The 22,419-nt window shown below is 33.8% G+C and overlaps 2 protein-coding genes across 5 annotated transcripts in view; both read left to right on the top strand.

The window, feature by feature from the left end:
• The first annotated feature begins 473 nt into the window (after positions 1-473).
• Positions 474-10,379, top strand: LOC109534528 (glycerol kinase). 2 transcript variants are annotated; one of them, XM_019900258.2, is made up of 12 exons: positions 474-725; positions 3,559-3,817; positions 3,884-4,098; positions 4,153-4,368; positions 4,429-4,539; positions 4,598-4,697; positions 5,693-5,849; positions 8,170-8,375; positions 8,435-8,572; positions 8,629-8,721; positions 8,803-8,841; positions 10,048-10,379. In XM_019900258.2, exons 1-12 carry the CDS (start codon positions 651-653, stop codon positions 10,146-10,148), a joined length of 1,710 nt encoding a protein of 569 aa, XP_019755817.1. In that variant the 5' UTR covers positions 474-650; the 3' UTR covers positions 10,149-10,379. The 2 variants fall into 2 exon arrangements, with proteins under 2 accessions (XP_019755817.1, XP_019755818.1); XM_019900259.2 differs by lacking the exon at positions 8,803-8,841.
• An 864-nt stretch (positions 10,380-11,243) lies between these two features.
• The window catches only part of LOC109534510 (leukocyte tyrosine kinase receptor), a 34,725-nt gene continuing 23,549 nt past the window's right edge, over positions 11,244-22,419 (top strand). For 2 of the 3 annotated variants that reach the window (XM_019900231.2, XM_019900230.2), the window contains exons 1-4: positions 11,244-11,609; positions 17,092-17,380; positions 21,794-21,956; positions 22,109-22,322. In XM_019900231.2, the coding sequence (XP_019755790.2) occupies positions 17,193-17,380; positions 21,794-21,956; positions 22,109-22,322 (565 nt within the window). In that variant the 5' untranslated portion in view covers positions 11,244-11,609; positions 17,092-17,192. The remainder of the gene's footprint in view (positions 11,610-17,091; positions 17,381-21,793; positions 21,957-22,108; positions 22,323-22,419) is intronic. The other variant, XM_019900229.2, reaches the window with a different exon arrangement.

Raw genomic sequence — 22,419 nt, forward strand, 5'->3', positions numbered from 1 at the left:
TTAAAAAAATATATTTAACGCACTTTTCAACATGCATCAAAAACAGATCTGATTTAGATGATACTGTATCGTTTCAAAAATATGAGAAAAAAATTCAAGTCTTAGAAGAGAATTTCATTCAGAGGCAAAGACCTAAAAGAACGTCAATATTTACCAATCATGAGTTTGTGTAAATTTTAAATCTGATGATGGCGCTGTCGATATTCAAAATTTTTACTTCACACTTTGAGTGAGTCCCAGGAAAGATAGGAATGTAATAACAAGTACACGCAATAAGGAAAATAAATCAGAATAAAATATAGAAAAAATATAGTCGTTGTATGTAAACAACCATGACCAAATGTAAACAAAATAAATGTAAACTGTTACAGAGAGACAAGTACTTCTCTCTCAGTTACTCGTTTAAAAAAGTGTAGTTTGGTATTTAGCCGCCAGTGGGCGCTGGGACTTGAATTCGCGAATAGAGCTCCAGAAATGGTTATGTTTGACGTTTATCAATTTTAAGATTTTAGGTTATAAAATTTAAAAAATTAGTTTATTTTGGTATCCTGAAAAATGGTACTCCACAGTGGAATTTGAACCCCGATATCTGATCAAAGTGAGATACAAGTGTTTAAGTTCCATTTTGCCATTCATACTACGGACTGTCAATGAGTTCAACAAGAGAAAAATACGGGCCCCTCATAGGAGCTATTGATGAAGGCACTTCCAGCACCCGGTTTTTGGTAAGCGACTAATTCGTATTATTTTTGGAGTTATGAGTTATTGAAGGCCTCAGTAAAAACTTTATTTCGATATGTCATGTCGTCTTTAATTATTTTTATTTTACACCAAATGCATTCAAACTATTCAAAAAATAAAGAATCTTTATGAGCTCGAATCGAAGTGCAAATTATAATAAGAGTTGACGTAATCATTGCATTAAATATAGGCAGTATGTAAGGTGTATATAGGCGGTATGTAATGTTTAGAAAATAAATCTCGTAAGGCTCGTAGCAAGAAATCTAGGATATCTGTATGAACTGCAAGTCTTACAGGAATTAGGAAACTTTTGAAGCAGTGAAATGAAAATGAGAATGAAGTTCAATAAGTACTAGGTGTATAGATATTTAGGTGTGTTTATATGCTGCTTGCAAATTCGACCAAAACTAGTAGAACCATTTTCAAATAGTGTTTTTCAATTTTTAACATCCAAGGAGAAACAATTAAACATTGAAGATAGCAATATTTGCATTATTTTATAATATTCATATGCATAAGTACCTACAAGTAAAAATGATAAAACGTAAATATGTAGAATACTTATTTTTTTGTATAGGTACACTTAAAATTCCATCAACATTTGGATACTTTTATCAGCTAAAGTTTACTAGTTAACTGACTCATATTCTTATTTGGTTACATATAAGACTATAAAGTGATTGACCTATACTACTGTTAATTTTTTTTAAGACGAAAGCCATTTTTAAAAAGCACTCAAGATCATTTGTTGGGATTCAATAGTACCTTATGTATGTAGGTATAAGTATGGGTTCTTGATGATAATAGACTTAAAAAGAAGAGAGAATGTTATTTCTAAGGCAATAGCCTTTACTTATATATCCAAATCATATTTGCTATTCTTTATACAACTGTAAAAGGTACAACTGAATGTATAGTTATGTGAAGATATTAAGATATATCCGTGTAGAACTGTAGAAAACCTTTCATTTATTACTTTATAAACAAAAACGTATTCCTCATTAACAGTTCTGCATGAACCAAAAACGCAATTACATGCAAAAGATATAAAATTTATCACTTGGTAGTAAAGGGTAAGTTCTCAAATCTCAAAATATGAAAAATAATTAATTTAAAGGTACATTTAAATAGGCAAATACATATAAGTATCTACTGTAAAAACCCAGATTATAACTTCTAAAATTATATCGTATATTACATTACAAAATTATTTATGAGAAACCGAACGTTTTTGCCGGTTTTAATAAACAAAAACAAACTAATTTTATTTTTAAAATTAAACTAACAACAAATTCAACAATTAAAAATCAGTCAGAATCGAGATATGTACTTAGATGTAAGTATTTTCGATAAAATTCTAAAACCTGATCTTTATGGTAGATCGATCTAATTTAGCAAAAACCTCTATATAAGATCTACAAAAATAGCATAAATGTTGCAGCCTGAAGGGCGCTGAACGGCAAAAAAACAAGTCGATGGATCCTGGCCACCGGCAAAAATATGTTTAGAATGTTAAATTTGGACAATCAGAGCCAAATCTCAATAACTAGGCCAGGACCGCTTTCAGCCTCTTCCTATCCGCTAAACCTTTAGGAGCTTTGGTTTGAATGCTAGGCCCGTTTTACCGTTGAAGACAGCAAAACCAAAAGGTTTAATTTACAATAGAAAAATGCCACGAATTAATATCTTTACTTCGAAATCAACCCAAGGTGTGCTAACAACAGAACACACTCATTTACAATTAAATTTATTAAAGATCGGGCAGATCATGACTGTGAATGATTTTGTGTTTCGCTGTAAACAGCACCGGAATTATTTTTTATTTTGGTTTTTAAACTTGATTTTGCCTTGAGCTTGCGGATCAGCCTTTTACTCGTGTTCATGCAATGTTGACTTTTTTTAGACTGCACAAATTTCAATACGTTAATTATCTCGCAAAACTCCATTCAATTCAATTATTCAACACTATCCAGGACAGATAAATGCGGTGAGATCAAACGTTATCATGGTAATAATAAAAAAGGGAATTTTTATTAAAAAAAATAATTACCGCGGTACCTTATTATGCGAAAGCTTATTAAGCAAGTGTTTCGATGTGAAAAATCGGACGTCTGATTCAGAAGCGGACAGAAACGTTTTCGGCGTGCGTTTTGCGTTACTTTGTACGCAAATATAGAGAATTGTACAAAAGCAGCATATGAATGTAACAAATACTATTTCTGTAAAGCTTCCCGACCAACGAAAAACACCCAGAAACTTTGAGTGTTTCTTTCGAACTTGGACTGTTGTGGGGCTTCGCAAGCGGATTGAATTGCTGTGAAAAACAGCGCTTTTCATTATTCCTAAAGTTGATGCGTATAGTAATATCATAATTTACCGTAAAATAAAATACAGGACGCGCCTGACAACTTTTGAGATACTGGCTTAATCATCATTTGCCTTGTATTAGTTTGAAATAATTAATTAAAATCGGAAATATAGTCTAATTCCTGAAATAATTCGCGCTTTGATCCGCAAGCTAGAAGGCCAATTAATTGAAAGGCTTATCGAAAAAACATGTCAAGGCACACTATGTTGATAAATGAATAGTTAACTAAATATTAGTAGCCCGCAATAGCGCACAAGCCACATGTTAATACATGATCTAGTTAATTTGCTCTTCATTCAAAAACTAGGTCTTTTGAAACCTGGTAGCTCATTTTTTCAATAAAATGATTTGGGGCTTGTCATGTTTTTCCAATAAGCCCTTCAATTAGATATACCTACAGCGTACTTACACATATTATACAAATACATTTCACGTATTTTCTTTTTCAGATATTTGCATCGAAAACAGCTGAAGTTTTAACGTACCATCAGAATGAGGTGTCACATATATGTCCACAAGAGGGATGGTTCGAGCAAGATCCTATGCTGTTGCTTCAAGCCGTTAAAGAAAGCATAGACATCGCATGTGACAATCTTAAGAAACTGAATATTGACTTTGAGGACATTGTCGCCATTGGGATAACAAATCAAAGAGAAACCACCGTTTTATGGGATAGAATAACTGGAAAACCTCTATACAATGCCTTGGGTATTTAGTGAAACCAGCTGAATAAAGCTGGGTGTTTGTCATTACTAATGAATTAACGAATTTCAGTGTGGATGGATATGAGAACGTCTAGCACTATGGATGAGATTTTGCAGTATGGAAAAAAGGACAAGAACTTTTTGCAATACGTCTGTGGCCTGCCGGTCAGTACATATTTCAGTGCCTTAAAAATAAAATGGATGATAGATAATGTAAAAGGCGTAAAAGAAGCCATGGACGAAGGCAGATGTATTTTCGGCAATATTGATAGTTGGCTTATATGGGTGAGAATTAATGCAATTTTTTGTTACACGTCGATATAGTTTGCGACTTAACAGAATCTTACGGGGGGTAAAAATGGAGGACTTCACATCACAGACTGTACAAACGCGTCCCGAACTATGCTAATGAATATTGAAACGTTAAAATGGGATCCTCAACTTTGCAAAGTGTTTGGAATTCCGATGAACATTTTGCCCGAAATAAGATCGTGCTCGGAAATTTATGGCTATATTGCGGATGGTTTTAAATTAGCCGGTGTTCCCATATCAGGGGTATATATGTTTTGTAGCCAACTCAAACGAAAGTGAATTCAAATCAAGTATAATTTATAGATATTGGGAGACCAGCAAGCAGCCTTAGTGGGCCAGTTGTGTTTTAAAATAGGCCAAGCAAAAAACACTTATGGGACTGGCTGTTTCATTTTGTACAACACTGGAACTTGCGTAAGTAAAAGCACAATTGTTTGTCTTTACCGAAATGCCTAATTCTCATGAAATCCAGATGGTACACTCAAATCATGGTCTTTTAACGACAGTGGGGTACAAGCTGGGCCCCGATCAACCAACGATTTATGCCTTAGAAGGTTCCGTCGCTATAGCAGGTTATTAACTTTGTACGTATGAATGTGGGCGGCGGTAAAAGTTCGGTGTTGAACGAGTGAGTTCGAACAAATTCATTCAAAAATCAAAGGTTGTGTCCAGAAAAAAATAAAAATAGTTACATTTTTGTTTTTCTCTAGCCAAATATTATTTTATGTAGTGACCTAAAAAAACTATTCCACTCAACAAAAACACCAAATATCAATTTTGTATAAAATTTTTTAATTCAAATTGGTGACCATTTGTTTTCTTTTATATATATTTAGCGTTTTTGCAAAATGATTTGATGAATTGCCTTTGTTTTGTCACTTGAAAACGGTATGACAAATAGTTCCAAAAAACGCACAATTGAATGCTTTCCTCTATTTACAAATAAAGTATCTATATTCACGAACAAATAGCGCCTATTTTTACGACATGAATTTATTGAAGATGATCTCAACAGCAGACTAAAAATTACCGATATAATGATAACAGATTTTACGAACGAAATTCGAATTTATCGAGTAGAGCTTGAAAAGTCTACATAATTCTCGCAAGCATTAAACGGAAGATTCAGAATTATGAGTACCTTAATAGTCGGAATCTTATTTAATAAGGATAACATTATCCGGCAGAATTGATAGGGTTCTAGGGCGCTGAAATGTTTGCAAATTTTTGGCGAATAGTATATGCATATTTCCAAATTTATAGAAAGGAGATATTTTATCTAAAGCTGACTTGAGCTCCAGATCCAAGCACCCCAAATTTGTATCCTTGGAGTTTTCTAAAATTTGTTTGAGAAAAACCACTCCATTAAACCGAAAATCAGCAAGCAATGAGAATTGCAATGATAGAGCTGTTCGACAGTTTTTTCAAAATAAGAAACCTTGAAATTTTAAATAAGTTTGTTCCAACTCGCGCGAATTCATTGTTTTATAATAATAATAGAGCGTCTACGTGAATCTTGCCTTTTAGAAACTGTTTTAATTTATTTATTAAAGAAAAACGATTGCAGGAATATGTTTACGGTGGTTGAGAGACAGTCTTCAGATAATCAGTGATCCGAGCGAAGCAGCCGATATGGCGCAAGGAATGTCTGAACCTGGCGAAGTTGTATTTGTACCAGCATTTTCAGGTTTATATGCACCATACTGGAGAAAGGATGCCCGAAGGTAAGTTAATAGTTCAGCGGCAAAATCAAAAAAAGACCTTATCCAATCAATAAGTATAGTAATTTCTGTAAAGAGCAATAATTTGTAGCAAACACTCAACTCACATGGCTGCAGGTGTTTTCAATAACCGTTTTAGTAGAAAAGTAACAGCAAATTTAATGTTATTTATTAATTTAAATATTCATTATAGCAAAAAATGGATGAAAATGTGCATTAGTAGAAGGCAGCTTAGTCTAAAGTAGTGAAACTTACAAATTACCTTTCTGTCTTCTTAAGTTCTTCATTTGCCAAAGAAAAAACTACGTTCTGTTACATTTTATCTCCGATTCTAGTTATTGTTAATCGAACATTTCCAGTTTAATTTAATTATTACACTATTAAATAATTGGTCTAAAAGTGATTTATCAGACTAAAGGTGCACAAAGTCAAGTTTTAGTTGTGCTTTTGAACAATGGATAAAATAACACATAACTAAACAATCGGATCTTATGGTTGATCTTATTGATGCCTAAGATGGTTTCAAACATTAGCATCCCGATCATGTTAGTTTTAATTAGAGATGAGCTAAAGCGTGATTTTGAAATCACTGTTATAACTGCGAATGTGATTTTTTGAAACTGTGAATTTAACCTCTGAATGTAATTTCACTTGTGGTTGCCGATTTCGTGATATAGCAGCCTCATAAGAAGATTGGTAATTTTGTAAACCTAAATACTCTAGAAGTACTCAAATATTCTGTTAAAAAATAAAAATAGGAACAAAAAAACGATTGTTTTACACAGAACGAATAGTGCCTCCCACTCTTAATTCTTTGTGAAAAAGCCATATTTGATTTGAAAAAAAACTCTAGTTGAGTGAAATTAGCCGATGTTCATAATTAGTTGCATTTTGGTTTTGGTGGCGCTAAGGCGATTTCTTCCATCCGTTAGTTATCTAAAAAAACCGAAAAATACCAATCCAAGCTCATGAGAACCCGTAAATGCAAGCAGGCTTAAGCCGTTATCAGAAATGAGTGATTTGTTGAGCCAAAAACAACCAAATTTACTCACACATTCAGACGAAATCAGAACTCAAAATACGTTTAATTTCATTAAATCACTGGTCTTCGATGTAGCGTCAGACATTTGGATACAAAAGGGTTGCGACCAATTGTACCAAGCGGATAATAATCATTGATCATTTCCCATACTCATCACTCGCTACAGTGGATCAGTTAAGACCCCCCTGAAGACAATTTTTGGCAGAACTTCACTCATTCTTCTACCGACTCCTCTATTCTTTGGCAGAGAGTTATAAAGAGTGGCGACCTCTAGGAGGAAATCTATAAACTTATTTAATAGTAAAGGCAAGCACTTTTCAGATAAGTTAATTGGTATTAAACGAAGTCATTAGAAAGATGCTATTTTAATTGATGTTTTAAAGTTTCTATACAAACAGGTATTGATTTATTTGTAAAAATAAAATAAATAATGGAAATATCCTGAGAGTGTTGGCGCATTCACCATTTTGATTCGCATTCATTGTTTAGCAACACTTTCTCTAATAAAGCTTCTTTCTTGATTATCTTTAAAGTTCTGATTTTCAATATTGGGAACAGTTTGAGCCTCAATCACATCTAGGAATTCGGCAGCAGGCAATTAGAGTAAATTTGATTTTTAAAAAGCGTTTCGACAACTATGTTTGAAACTGTGCTAATTAGACCCACTTTCTACGATATTGCTTTGAAAATAGTTTGCAATGGCATAGATATAGATTCACACGGAATCAATTATATAATTTAAAGCGTTGTGAAATTTTCACGAAGCGAACTCACGCTTTCAGGGCGTTTATTTACTTAAGTTACTATAAAACTTTTCAGCCTAGAAGGTTAAAAATTTAATCAAAGAAAAAAAACATTAGTATAAAATAATCCCCAAAATTGTTACATTATATAATAATCAACAATTTATATTTCGAGAAAAGTGAAACTAATTCGGTCATTTTTAGTAATAATAATATATGAATTTGAAGATATTTTTGATCGAACGCACATTCATTCGCATTCGCAGGAAAGACAATTATAAAAGTAGGAGATGTGTGGACAGAGTGTACTCCTTTTTATTAATTTTATATAACTATGCTTCATCCCCGATAACAGCGAATTTTGAAACAAAGTTTATAGAAAATCGGGGATCAATTTATGTGATGACCATTCATTCCTCTATTCAAGCGAAAAGTCAATAATCGACCGTATCGTTCATAAGTTCGCCGTCGTCCATAAATTGTATTATAACTAGCTCTTCAGTGATACTATAGGAGCTAATCTATCGGATTTTTTTAGCGTTATCTGTGGTTTAACGGAAGAAACCAAACCCGGACACCTAGTAAAGGCAGCCCTAGAAGGTGTTTGTTATCAGGTTAGGGACGTTTTGGAGGCAATGTCGCGAGATTGTGGAATACCATTGAAACAACTTCTGGTAGATGGAGGAATGACCATCAACGACTACTTAATGCAAATGCAGGCAGATTATTGCGGAATACCTGTAGGTATGTTATCGACTCAATTAAAACTCTTATTTGTGGAAGTTATTTTGTTAATTCTTCAGTGAGACCAACTATGTTGGAAACAACTGCACTTGGTGCCGCAATTGCGGCGGGAACTGCAAAAGGTGTTGAAGTATGGGACGCTTCCAAAATTAAAGCCACTCCGAATGATCTTTTCGTTCCCTCCATTAGTGCCAATGGTAAGATTGCGAAAACACGTCTAGAAATTTTGTAGTAAAGCCGACTATTTTTTTAGTTCGCGACATGAAATACACACGTTGGAAAATGGCCATTAAACGCAGCTTAGGATGGGCTGTCGAAGATGATAGTAAAATTCCTCAGAAATCACGTGAGTTACTGATAAAAACGCTTCAATTAAATAAAAATGTATTAATCGCCTGAACTTATTCATGTTGGTTTCTTTTATCAGGATTCTATCGTCTAACTGACGAAGAGGATTATAGTTCAGGTCTGGGTAGCTTTTGGATTTAACTGCTCGCCAAATATTTCCTAATCTTATTCACTTACTTTCATCAAGCATCGTCTAAGATAACTCATTAAATATGACGAACAGTCATTATCACTATAGCTTCTTATATTTTGCCGCAAATGTTGATAAACGTACATGCTTTATACAGCTGAGTTTAAATATCCAAAAGATGGCCGGTAGGAGTTGTATTAAATTCCGAAACCGGTTCTTTCTGGAAATGAAAATTGACGTGTCCGAACGTTTTTTATTTAGACCTCTTAGGGCGTGAAATTGCTGTTTGTTTTTGTTTAGCCACCATGTATGTATAATCTTATAAATATATCACAAACTTACCCACTGTCTCGGAAATAGTTATATTTAGGCACTTACGTTTCTGAAACAAACAAAAATACTTCAAAATATGTACATATATTTTATGTCAACCCGAAACAACCGGACAAGGTTAATCATAAGTTAACGTAAACATTTGAACTGGCTTCTATAAAAATGCAGAAGAAATTCAGTGAATACGGTTTAATCCTCTCAAGTCCTTCCTGTATTTTGTGCACATAAACTAATTGTTTTAAGCGGTTTTATAAGTAGAAATCGAAAATGTTGAGACCAGAAGATCGAGTAATAACTATGACACTGATCCTTTTTCCATGAAATTTAAGGCGTCGACTGGAATTTCGGACAATGTTGTAACGATAATTCCGCCCTATACATAAGGTCGATGTAGACTGATGCTGATATTTTTCTGGTATTACTCCGCCCAAACATAAATATTATGAATGTAGCAAAATCCGGCTTTATTTTATCTTTATTATCAAAAAAATTAATTGACCAACAAATCGGTTTTTCGAAATTACAAACAATTTAACATTTAGATAAAGAAAAATTAATGAACATCGACTAATTCAAGTATATTCAAGTACGGTTCTGCGAGGCGAAGCATTTCCGAACTAATGACTAGGAATTCGGTATTTTCAGATTACGTACTGTATTTCACTCTGTAGGTAAAACATTCTTCATTTTGATATGTACATTCATGCATTATTAATTTTTACATATGTGTTATATCATTCAAAAAACCAATTACTGTTTTCTTTTGCACAGCCTTATAATACTAACACCGGCATGTTTGTGCAATGCTAGTTTATCAATTTGTATAAAATGTCTTTCAATAAATGATAATTTCTGTTTCAGCTTCAGAAGCCATACGATCATCTCTTCCTGGCTCTTGGTTCTTATTCGGCACGGCCGTAGTATTAGTACTAGCACAAGTGTTTAACAAAGGACGCACGTAGACATGTTAGTACGTTTCTTGTGTAATAGTACAAAACTAAATTCCTTCCTAAATGTTGTTTTTGTACTTAATTTTTATGAGGTTTCTTTGTGTAATTTGACAGCGTTTGGTTAATTCTACTGTGACCTTAGATGATAATTTATTATATTTTTTATTATTGTAGAGTAGCTTTTAGACATTAAAAGCAGACCGACAATAGAAAGAATGCAATAAACTTTGTTGTGAAACTTTATTTTGTTATTATTTTTGGACAAGTTCGATTTTGTGCACCCATTACCTTTTTTGTCAGTGGAAATTTATGTCGAGTTGATTGAAGATGATTTGTAGTCTACTAATTGGTCTGTAATTCTGTTTTTCTATGCTGACTGGTCAGTAACTTTAATTCGACATATTGATGAAACCAGCTGTTTTAACACCAAAAATATTTTCTCGGAGAAGTGTTTTTGAATGAGAATTAAATATGAATTGAAAATGAGAATTGTTTTTTATTGATGAATTGCTTCATGGTTGTTATAAATACTTGATCCAAAGTGTATAAATTCATGTAGACAAAATGCTTGAACCCGTAAATTGTTCTATTTTTAAATGCGGATTTTTATGCCACAGTTATTTACACAGGGTGATCCAAAAATAAATTACGACCATCAACTTCATTTTTTCCAAATGGACGCTCGTATAATAATATGCCTTAAAATAAAAATATGAATAATTAATAAGTTTTTTTCTGACATGTAAAATTTTTACTTTTGCGGTTTTCGAAAAAATCAGTTGATGGTCCTAACTTTTATTTTTGGACTACCCTGCGTAAATAAATTTGGTATACAAAAATTGCGTTTAAAAATAAAATGTTCATGGGTCCGAGCTTCTGAGTTTTAGAGAAATTTGTACATTACTTCTGGAATTACACTGTACGATATGTATATTGAATGACAACGTTTGCAGAGGAACACCGTGTATAAGTAACGGAAAAACTTGTCGAAATTCCCTTGTAAAGTCTCAGCGCATTCCTTTAATAAGCAGGTAATCGCCGTTTCCTGTATAGGAGCATCTCCGTTGTCTCAGCATCCCGTCTAGCGTCGCCACCGCAATGATCCGTCTTCCAGCATCAAATCTGGATCCAGAACCGGCGATTCCAAAAATCGATAGCAATTTTCCGTCTTGCTCACACCTCAAACGCCTCTCAAAAGTGTGCAAAATTCAGGCCGATCGCGCACAACGGAGTATGGGCTGTACCGAAAGATATTTTTACCCAAACAGCGAGATCACTGATTGCAATAATTATTTCCAATCCAGAAACGAGAAGCCAGTTCGCGGCTCGTGCGTCCTGGATAATCGGGATTGTGTTTGTGTTTATTAACAGCAGTATTACAGTGCGCTACAGCTGAAAGAAGATAACATCTAGAAGATTTTACGAAAATGTTGTTGCGGATACGTATGGACTCAAACTGTTCTGTCTAAAAAGGTACCCACGTCTGAAAGTATCCATCTTAGGCACATTGATAATGCAAAACAAGTCTTTATAGTCAATAATTTCATGATCATCTCGCCCTTTTGCGTCAGATGACAAGGGCTGGTATCATAGGCGTGATATAAAGGCCAAATGTGAACCAAATCTTTGGGGTATCAATGAAAAAAAAAATGTTGACGATCTTAACTAATAGGTGATTCAATAATAGTTTAACAGTTTTTCTGTTATTTCTTACATTTGTCGAGAAAAGAGCTTTGATCATTAAAAATACTATCAAAAAATAAGTTTACTACATTTAAACGATAATCTACTAAGTATCGCAAAATTTCAATCTCATTCATTGACGCGAGTTCGTTTTTTCTCAGTTTTAGTCAACCGAAGTAAAACGTTTATTTAATAACTCGACCGATACGAAAATAAACCTAGACGACTTAATATGCCGACACTAAATTTAAGAGAAACCTGTGAGAATGACTTAGCATTCATTCCTTTTTAATATTTACCAAAAATATTTGGCCGTATTTTGATTTTGAGACAATTAAAAAATATACATTTTGTTTTCTGTTTTGGAATAACACATTTTTCACGAAAACGCTTTGGGAATTCCTTAGAATAAAGATCTTTGTTAGAACAACTACCTAAAGTGTTCATAGTAATGACGCAACACCTCACGATAGGTGAAAGTTTTTATTCGTATTTTTAACCACCTGCAATGTTTTGCGTTTCAGATTAGCATGAATATATCGAAAACTAATGATGATTTAGTTCTAAAAATCGGTCTTTGTTCAATAAGTTTAGTATTGTTACTAACTATGTACAAGCCGGTAAACCTTCTTAGTGAGTTAATATCTATAGAATAAAAGTGCCTTGCGAGATATTAGCTCTTGAAGACGCAACTTCAATATTTTTAGCAAGCATTATTCTAAAGTAGTTCAATGCTTAATTATGAGAATTGAACATAGCAAAATATTAGAATAGAAAGAGAGCCAAGGGGGCACTTGTTTAATCTAAAGCAATTGTTCTACTTAATGAGGAGCATCTCACTTTCATCTCTAAAAATTGTTTGATAGATTAATACGAGCGAGCGAATTTTACCTTTGGCAAAATTTAAACCAAATACATACGCCTATAAATAAATGTTTATATTTCGTGGCTGTATTAATTGGCTTTTAGTCAATTTGAGCCTGTTACATATTATCTTGAAACATCCGATATAATGCTGTTGAATGAATAGGTATTTCACATTTTTGCGATCAGATTTGATTGTGAATATTTTATGTATTCCTACATATAGAGTGATCTAAAACTGGCGTCAATTATCTGGGGGTTTTTAAGCAATGTAGAAGAAATAGTCAAACAAAAAACCAAAATCAGAACTTGGACAACTCAACAACCTAACGTAAATACCGGTTGCTTTATGCGTAAATCAACAAAAGTAACTAGTGAAACTAAATGGCAAATAAAAGATAACATTTTACTGATGAAACTATAAATTCCCTCTCATGTCGCATCACGTGAGAAGAAATTCAATTATTGAACTATTAATATAATTATTTAATTTTTTAATTATAATTATTAAAAATAAAGACGCGAATTTTTCTCAAATACAAAAATTGCTTAAGTTTAATCAAGCTTCAAAATGTTTATTTGTAATGTTAAGCTATTTTACTCCTCTGCGTCAGTAACCCCTTTAAAGGAAAGGCGCTAATATTTAATCACTTATTTGTACAAGTTTTATACTTTGCTACTAGCAAATACGCAATAAAATCTGTTCTCCTTTTCTTATGCTTGATATTTAGTGAATTAAAATCCACCCACAGCAAAGCGCAAATATTTTCAGTTTACTCTTCATCATATTTGTTGACTTGCCATTTGATGCTCTTAATATGATCACGATATCTCCCCAAAGACATTAAAATTTATTAATCAGTTTTCCATGTAAATAACTTGCGTAGTTGGAGTCAGTTCAAGAAATTGGTCTTTTTTTAAATAGCGCAGATGTAATTCTCATCACATGGAAAACGGCAATGCTACACAGTGTTTTCCAGGTCTAACTGTCGTTTGCTGATATTTTAAAAATTTAATAATTATTTAATAGATAACCAACAGGGTGTTAGATGACGCACTGTTTGAACTAAAGCGCATTATAAAGATAGCTGTTTTATTGATTACAACTGGGTATTCAATTACTGTATTCATTACAACTGTGTTTACAATACTCAATTTTCAGAAAATGTATTGAACAAAATTTCCTCTTTCATTAAATTGTCTACTTCTAATTGCGACCAAATTGCTGACCTCAATGGCTAATATCAAAGAATAAGAAGTCGTTATTGTAGGTCAGTGCATATCCAGATACCCGAACCAGCTTATAAGAGCCAACATAAAAAAAATCCTAATTTACGCGATACTATTTATCAATGATCAACAAACAATTTGTTTTAGAAATTGTCCGAATAAATATGACAAAAGCCGGATTCTTTGAAGTCCCAAAGGGCCATATGGCGGACGATCTTCTATTCATCATTGAATAATAAATACATTTCACTAAATGGCTTATTCGACATTTTTTTTAAATACTTAGGTACATGTTGCAAAGTCATGTGTTAAGAGAAAAAACTGAATAGTCTATTTTATATCTTTTTATTCATTTCAAAATTTAAATTCAATAAGACGAAACAATCGAAATATCTCCCTAGGCGTTATGATTAGTAATAACATTTCCACACAGTAGGGACAAAATTGGTGTAATTTCTTTAAAGGGGTTTTTTCGTACTGGGATTCAAGTAAGCGTATTTCTTGAACAGGACGGACAAAATATTAAAAAAAAACATTTTTTGTCAGCTCTTCAAGATTGCCAAACAGTATATTTCAATGGTTCAATGGCCAATTGGCAGACTATTAGTATATGTAGTTATACATTACAAATAGTTATAATTTTCAAATTGTTATCTCACAAACAAGAACTATATAATAATATCAAATATACCTTCCTTGCGCATACTTTAAATAGGTTAAAAGCTATATAGGATTGCTGTTCGCACCAATGTGTTATTTATTACGCGCAAATTGATTTTGCTGTTGATGCACTCAAGAAGGAAAAGAAGCCCTAAAAAGTTTTCAATACTGATAGAGAACGATTAAGACCATCCAATTCTTCTTAAATAATAAGAGTGATGATATGATTTTCTAGTTCCATTAGCAGCAGGAATTTAAGTAATGTTAATGAAAAACATCCATTGTAGGTGTGAATAAAAATATGTCGTTCGCTTAATTTCTGATTAGGCGCTTATAGGGAAAAATATCAAAGTTTCAAGTGAAAAATGTTTTTAATATTACTATTTTTCTGTATTCCTTAAACGTCCCAAGCCTCTAAGAGTAAATCTCTCTCTAGATGTATTAATTTGGAAACACCCTGTATGTAGAAGCTGATCAATATGTAATTGAAAATTTTATCTTCTTATTGCCATTAAATGCAGAGGCAAGGGCAAGGGCACATTAAAAATTGAAATAAAATAAAACTAAATAATTGCCCAAACACGAAAGGTTTTGATACTTGATCATATAAAGAGTATCTCATAAGTAACTCAAAGATTATCTTGAAAAATCACTTAATCTTAATATTGGTATTCTGTGTCTGCGTTGAAAACCAAAACAAGGCCAACGAAAAATTCGAATGTCATTGGTGGATCGTCGCGCAATTTTAAGCGTAAATACATTTATGTATGTCGAAATTAATTAAGTGTAGTTTTTTTACATAAAAATGTTCAAACTCTCATATAAGCAGGCAAAATGCCAAAAAAGGCGCCGGTAAAAATAGTAAGGTCATATTTTGGCTGCATATTGCAGATACAATAATTGTGGAGCTCTACCGGACATACAAAACTAAAGAAAACCCCATTGCCATATTTTCAAACGTCTGTATCAAAAAACGGTCAAAATATGAATAATTTGACTTAAATATAAAAAAAATACTCGAATTGATACGTCGTTCACATATGAGCAGTATCTTCTTAATGTGACCTTATATTCGGTGGTTTCTTTCAACAAGCTTCAGAATTTCCCATCCTGTCGCATTAAAATGTTAAGCTAAATTTTCGGTGCCACCCTGTGTAGTCAACTACACAGTCAACCATATAGGGTGTACCAAGAAAAAATACAAACAGTACTTATGTTATTTTTTTTAAATACCCCAGATATGATTACATTAATAAATTCTATAGAAGAAATTAAAATACAGTTAATTTTGAGTTAGGCATAGTATAGAAAAATTGAAACAACATACAGTAGTTATTCACGATGCATAACTCATGACATTAGGCTCGGTCGCTATTGAATACAAATTTAAGTTCAATGTAAAATAAAAATTACATAAGTTTCACCTGAAATTTATCTCTCGTGAGAAACAAAACGTAAGTTTTCTGATACCCTCCTTTACAAACTTACATGGGAATTAAAATTGTATTTGACTATCACAGAGTTCTTTTAGTAATAGAATAAATTATCCGACATCTACTATATCGCACTAATTACTTTTTTTGAATTGTGTCTTACCATTTCACATTTTTTCGCATATACAGGGTGGTCCTCAACTAATGTCCAAAAATTCACTGTCATATTGTCTAGGCCAAAATATTGCGTTTCAGGCAAATTTGCCTTATCCGAAAGTTAATAGATTCCGAGATACAGTGTCAAAGTGTAAATAAAAATTTCGTTTTTTCTGAATAGATTTTCAACCAGTTTTACTAGTATCTACCACAAAAATTTGTGCTTGGGGGTTTTTTAGGTCGGCAAAAAAACTGGTTAAAAATGTATTCAGAGAAAACGAAATTTTTATTTACACTTGAACACTGTATCTCGGAATCTATTAACTTACGGATAAGACAAATTTGTCTGAAACACAATATTTTGGCGTAAACAATATGTCTGTAAATTTTTCTACATTAGTTGAGGATCACCCTGTATATATGATTCTAAATTTTTTACCAATAGTGGAATTTGAAATACCTATTCGTTTCCGCGTGAGAAAAAGTGTACAATAAAGCCCTGCATATGCACATAAACTTTCAAATGTGTAAGTCCCTTCAAACCAAGTGTATCGAAAATATGCACCCCAAAGGGGCATGTAACACCACATCTATGTGTAATTTTCAGTTGTAATTTTTGCTTCTTATAAAACACTGCCCGTTCCGGATATATAATTTACGACAAAAGCAAGATTAGCACTTTCGCTTTCCGGAAATAAACCGTTCTCCTTTTCAACCCGAAAGCGAAATATTCCCGGGTTTTAATGACATTGGTCCCTATCTCTTTGCGTACGGCTTTTGCGTAAAACAATGAACATAAGGGATGGATTAACCATTTCACAAATTTCATTGATCTGAATATAACAGAAGAAATTTTGATTTTCCTATCTCGTATCAGATCACTAGTTAACGAAAACATGACGACCAGCACTGTGCTCTATTAATTCCAGATGTCTTTGGAAACATACCGCAGGGACTAAAACCAACATGATGTGCCACCGAATTAAGGATCTGTAAATAGTGCCAAAAGAAAAAGTACAAAACAGTTACAATGACCGCTCTCAAGAACATTTTCACTATCCTGTTAATCTATTTGCTCCGTGTGTCTGCGTGCCAGATCGCTGGGGACCAGCCGGATGGAGCCAAATCGGTAAATTTAGGAACAAGGAAACGTCCAGAACTTAGCAATATTAAATTCGTAAATCACATTGATGATGGTAATATTCAATATCACACAAGGTAAGTCGCAGACTTAATTTAATCTATTGTCTGGTTTTTTCTTACTTCTTCTGATTTCAGTTGACTTAAGTATTAACATTGAATTAAATTTAATTTAATGTGGCCGGTCTTGGTCAATACACTTAAGACAAGACAGACTAATTAGTATTAGTTACTAAAACTTGAACTAAGTAATACAGGATGGTGGTTAAGTGGACGAATACCCTCAGCAGGTTTTAATACAAATACTTTCAAATACATTCCGACCAAAACTTCCGTTAAATAGACACTATATTTTCTTGCATCTTCCAAAAACGATTTGCATGATGTTATACAGGGTGTCCCGTAAGCACATAATCAAAAGGATTCCGCGATATTCTTTGCATCAAAAGAAGACGATCTGACCTAACTTTTATTAACAAAAAAATGTCTGGCCTCACTGCTATTGATAGTTAAACATCTTCAAAAGTTTTTTTTATATCGGGAGAAAGGTGCGATGTATTTTGGTGAAACTCGCTGTGAATTTGTTCCTATGTACCACTCATATTTTGATGAAACAATCGAGTTCAGCCGTTTTGGACTACTGGTGAATTCTTGAGTGTCGTGGTACAAAAACTACCAGAACTTTTTATTTATTTTTATTTTTTATTTATTGGTTGATGCTTTAATCATGTATTCACAGTTTTGTGCTCTTCGTAAATCTTGCAGCATTCATGGTTTTTGCGAAAAACATTGTTTTCTTGCCACTTAACAATGTTAGACATTAACTGCAAATATCGTGATACGAGGCATAAATTAATTTGTCAATCAATCGCACAAATTCGTTTCGAATGACCTTTTCTAATAAAGAAGTGACCGACATGGTCAAAGTATTAGGGTTTTGCGAAGGCAACTTGCGTGAAAGCGAACGCGTTTACGAGGCGCATATTTGCAGTTAATGTCTAACATTGTTAAGTGGCAGGGAAACAGACATATTTGTTTTGCGCAAAAACTATGACTGCTACAAGATTTTACAGAGCACAAAATTGTGAATAAATGATTAGTGCATCAACAGAAAAAATGAGTTGATTCCATCCACCAAATAAAAAGTTCTGGTAGTTTTTGTACCACGACACTCAAGAATTCAGCATTTGTCCGAAACGGCTAAACTCGATTGTTTCATCAAAATATGAGTCTTACATAAGAACAAATTCACAGCGAGTTTCACCAAAATATATCGTACCATTCTCCTGATATTTCAAAAAAGATGATTTTTTTGAAGAACTTTGACCATCAATATCAGAGGAGCCAGACATTTTTTGTTAATAAAAGTTAGGTCAGATCGTCTTCTTTTGATCCAAAGAATATCGCAGTACCCTTTTGATCATGTGCTTACAGAACACCCTGTATAAAACGTACTTCAATCCAACATTTAATTTGAATGATTAATGAAACTATATTTAATTTACAAACTACTCTAATTTGTAATTAAATACAGAAGAAGTCTTAAAAGTCATGTGCGAGAAGTATTAACATTTTTCATATCCTCCTTTGACCGAAAATAATCCCTTTGGATTTATAATAATGTTATTGCCTTATTGCATCATAATATCTGATATCAGTCATCAATATTTATCTAAATAATAAATTTGGAGACAATAGTAAATAAATTTCAAAATGCGAAACTAGTTTAAATAAACAGGATGTTCCTAAATGTCATGTACCGGACGTTCGATTAATAAGGAGCACTGGCAGTACCCCAAAATGCTAAGTTAAAATCGTATGAAGAAATCGACTAAGAGAAATTAGACCGAATTATTTTCAAGCTTCCAGCTTATGGTCCAAGTCAGCTCGTAAGACAGAAAGTGGTTAATAAGACATGATTTTTTCATAGGCGAAATTATCGATCCAAAATTTTCCACCGTGTGATTTGTAGTAAAAATTACATTGTTTCATTACTTGATCAAAGGCGCATTGCAATCACCCCGGGCTGCCTTATCCCGTTTCAGTAAACAACAAAAGTTCCAGCTTCAGATATTTCCATCATCTGTGTTTTGAAGTTAAATCGATTTTATTTCTAGCTAGAAAACTTGCTGATTTAGGACAGTCTTCGAAAAACTATATATTTTTTCGCAAAATTCTTCAACGTTGCAGCATATTTTTGATAACCGAGTCAGGGTATGAAAGTATTACTAACGGGAATTTATCAAATCCAAATTTAAAACCACGCAAATATAAAACTTCTTGAATTCAAGCATTTTTTGAGAAAACTGCAACATTTCCTTATCGATGGTTAAGTAATTTCATAGATAACAGAAGACTGTATTTTTCTACATAACCCCCCCCCCTGAATTTAAAGCTGGATCCGCCCCTGACTCCCTCATTATCCCTGTGTATTCAATGAATTCCAGAAGAATCTTGAGGGGGGTACGACGCATGACCTGGTCTGGTAGTCAGTCATATTTTCCCAAGCAGGTGCCTCTTTATGAGTTCCCAGCTGAGGAGAAAAGTTCTCTGGATGTCCGACCGCCGCTATGGCCATCTTAATCCCGGAAACCTCAACCTTACACAACTTGTGTGCTTCCTCCCTAAAGGAAGTTGGGGTGTGCTGCCATCCGACTGGTGTCGCTTTTGAGTCCCTGTCGTGGCAGCTTTTTTGGGTTGCTTTGTTCCCCTGAGGGTCTACCTAGCACAGTTTTGGTGGTTTTTCCGCCCGGTGGCCCCCGAGAGTTTTTTACCACCCTTCGGTACTTTGCCAGATGCGGAGCCCGGTTCTTCTGAGGAAGTCCCGCCGGTATTTTCTGGGGGTGTTTTCCTTCCCATCATTCCCAGGAGCAGCTAGGGAAGGGTTAGGTCCACCCACACAGAAGCCCTGCATGTGTGGGTAAGGCTGATACAATGATATGCGCTTGTTATCTCATGGTTAGTGGCTTTTGGCTGGGCTTTCCCCCAGCCTTGCATCTCTTGGCGCGCACTATACCGTGAGAATTGGGAGGTGTTATAGTCACTTCGTCACACGATCCGGGCAGTAATTACAACACTTGCGACATAAACATATTCAAACCATTTCTCGGAACCAAAAACTGAACAATATCCAGAAATACTAGTTAAGGGGATAAAACAAAAGTGGAAATGACGCCAGACTCGAAAAATTGATGATATTAATAAAATCAGGATTATTCTAATTAAACGGATTCACCCATTTCTTTGGAAAGTTGATTGCAATAAGCAAGACACAAACTAAATATCTCAAAAACCTAAAAGTAATTTAATTTACAGATAAACAATCTGTACTTTTTACACCCTGCATAGGAGTAACCGTGAGTTTAAAGTGAAATACATATAATTGTTTAGTCTCACCACCTCCTTCCGTCTGTCAGTATACTGAGGAAACAGTCAAACATTTCAGGAAACCCACTACAAGTTTTGACAAAGAAATCTTACAAAATATCAATTACTTTTAATCATGGGCAAAACCGGGTCAACTAGGTCTCCTTTATCTGAAATCGTTAGAAAATAAACAAACTCGACGAGTTTATGGGGCGAATATAAACAATTCCATACCATTGGTTTCCTACAAAAATTGTTAATGCGATTTACCTGAAAACCGATATTTCTACAATTAATTAAGATTTTATAGGCAGAGTGGGCTAGAGAAAGACACAAGAAAATATATGCCCAATAACATTTGCAAGTAGGTACAACTTGTAGTGCGTAAAATTATTTTTTTTGTAAATAAATGCCCTCTTAATAAGCTTTTCAACGTTTCGTGGTTTCGAAAAATATGCAGAAAAGTACTTCGGCTGGTTTCAAATAGTGCGAATTATGAAAAAAAGCTTCAATCCCATTAAGTAATGAATATTTGCAGGTATTGAACATGAATAACTGGAACGAAAAATTAATTTCTTTTTGCTTTGGCGGACCTTTGAAAGAAGTTTCCCTTTGTTTCCCATCATCGATCGCAACTGCATATTGCAGATACATACGGTTGATAATTGTCTATTGTATTATTTTACTTACTGAGTGGAAATATATGGAAGCACTTCCAGTCGCTATATGTAATCCATATAAACCTGTTGAGAGTTTCTCTGCACTTAAATTTGTCATCGACCGACCACACAAACCTTCACTGACTTCCACCAATTCCACGATTTTTTTCGTTTTTCAACAATTTTTATGCAATTTCGATCGTTTTTCGACTAAAATCCGCATTTTTAACAACAACTTATGCCAGTTACGAGACAACTGCCATAAACTGACTTTAGGCACATATGAGCATGATTCATCGGCCAAAGTTCGAATACTATTGGCTGAAATAATGACAGTTGCTACTAACAACTACACAAAAATGCTGTAAACATTTTGCTTATCAATCATAAATCTAATTTAAAATATCAAAACTAAAGAAAATTTGGAAGCGCATGTTAATTAATGAATTAAAAAATGCAATTGCAGACTTAAGCGGACTAAGACTATACGTTCAAAAATATTGGAAGTTCATCGTATACTAAGAGAGGAAGATGTGGCGCAGAGGAACAACACAGTGGTGGCACAGGAAATATTTGCAAAACCAGATATAAATATTACTGCTGGGTTCAAGAAATCCAAAGCGGATCTAGTGAGTATTTTTTTACCGTTTTGATCTATTAATAATTTTTGCAGGCATTAAATTAGGTATTTATTTTGCTCATATTCTCATCATTCATAAATTCCATTATCCGCATCCCAATCACGATTTCTGTCAATTAATGTGCTCTTGTTACTTTCCAGACTACGTATGAAAAAATTGACAAACTAAAGGAGCTAAAGAAGGAAAGTTATGCCCGACATAAACCGGTCGTCTCGAAATATGATTGCAAATTTGAAAACGACTGCTGCTGGACATGGAGGAAAGACGAAGCCCATGGCTTTTTTATAACTTCGGGAGGCTACCTTGAAGGCAACCAGACAGGCCCTCCTGAGGATGCCGGTGGAAAACAGTTTGGTAAGAATTTAATTTTTCGTTACTTGAACTACAATTTCAATGCCTACTTCAGATAATATCCTAAGGGAAAGTATCGGGAACTGCACATGTTTAATAT

Source organism: Dendroctonus ponderosae, unplaced genomic scaffold, assembly GCF_020466585.1.
Source record: "Dendroctonus ponderosae isolate FM_Combo_2020 unplaced genomic scaffold, Dpon_F_20191213v2 Dpon_F_20191213_8, whole genome shotgun sequence".
NCBI lineage: Eukaryota > Metazoa > Arthropoda > Insecta > Coleoptera > Curculionidae > Dendroctonus > Dendroctonus ponderosae.

Bases quoted from the DNA above. Each gene is read 5' to 3' on its own strand.
- LOC109534528 (XM_019900258.2), top strand. From the start codon at position 651: ATGAGTTCAACAAGAGAAAAATACGGGCCCCTCATAGGAGCTATTGAT. The intron at 3,818-3,883 runs GTATTTAGTGAA...AACGAATTTCAG, and splicing joins ACCTCTATACAATGCCTTGG to TGTGGATGGATATGAGAACG. The intron at 4,698-5,692 runs GTTATTAACTTT...AAACGATTGCAG, and splicing joins AGGTTCCGTCGCTATAGCAG to GAATATGTTTACGGTGGTTG.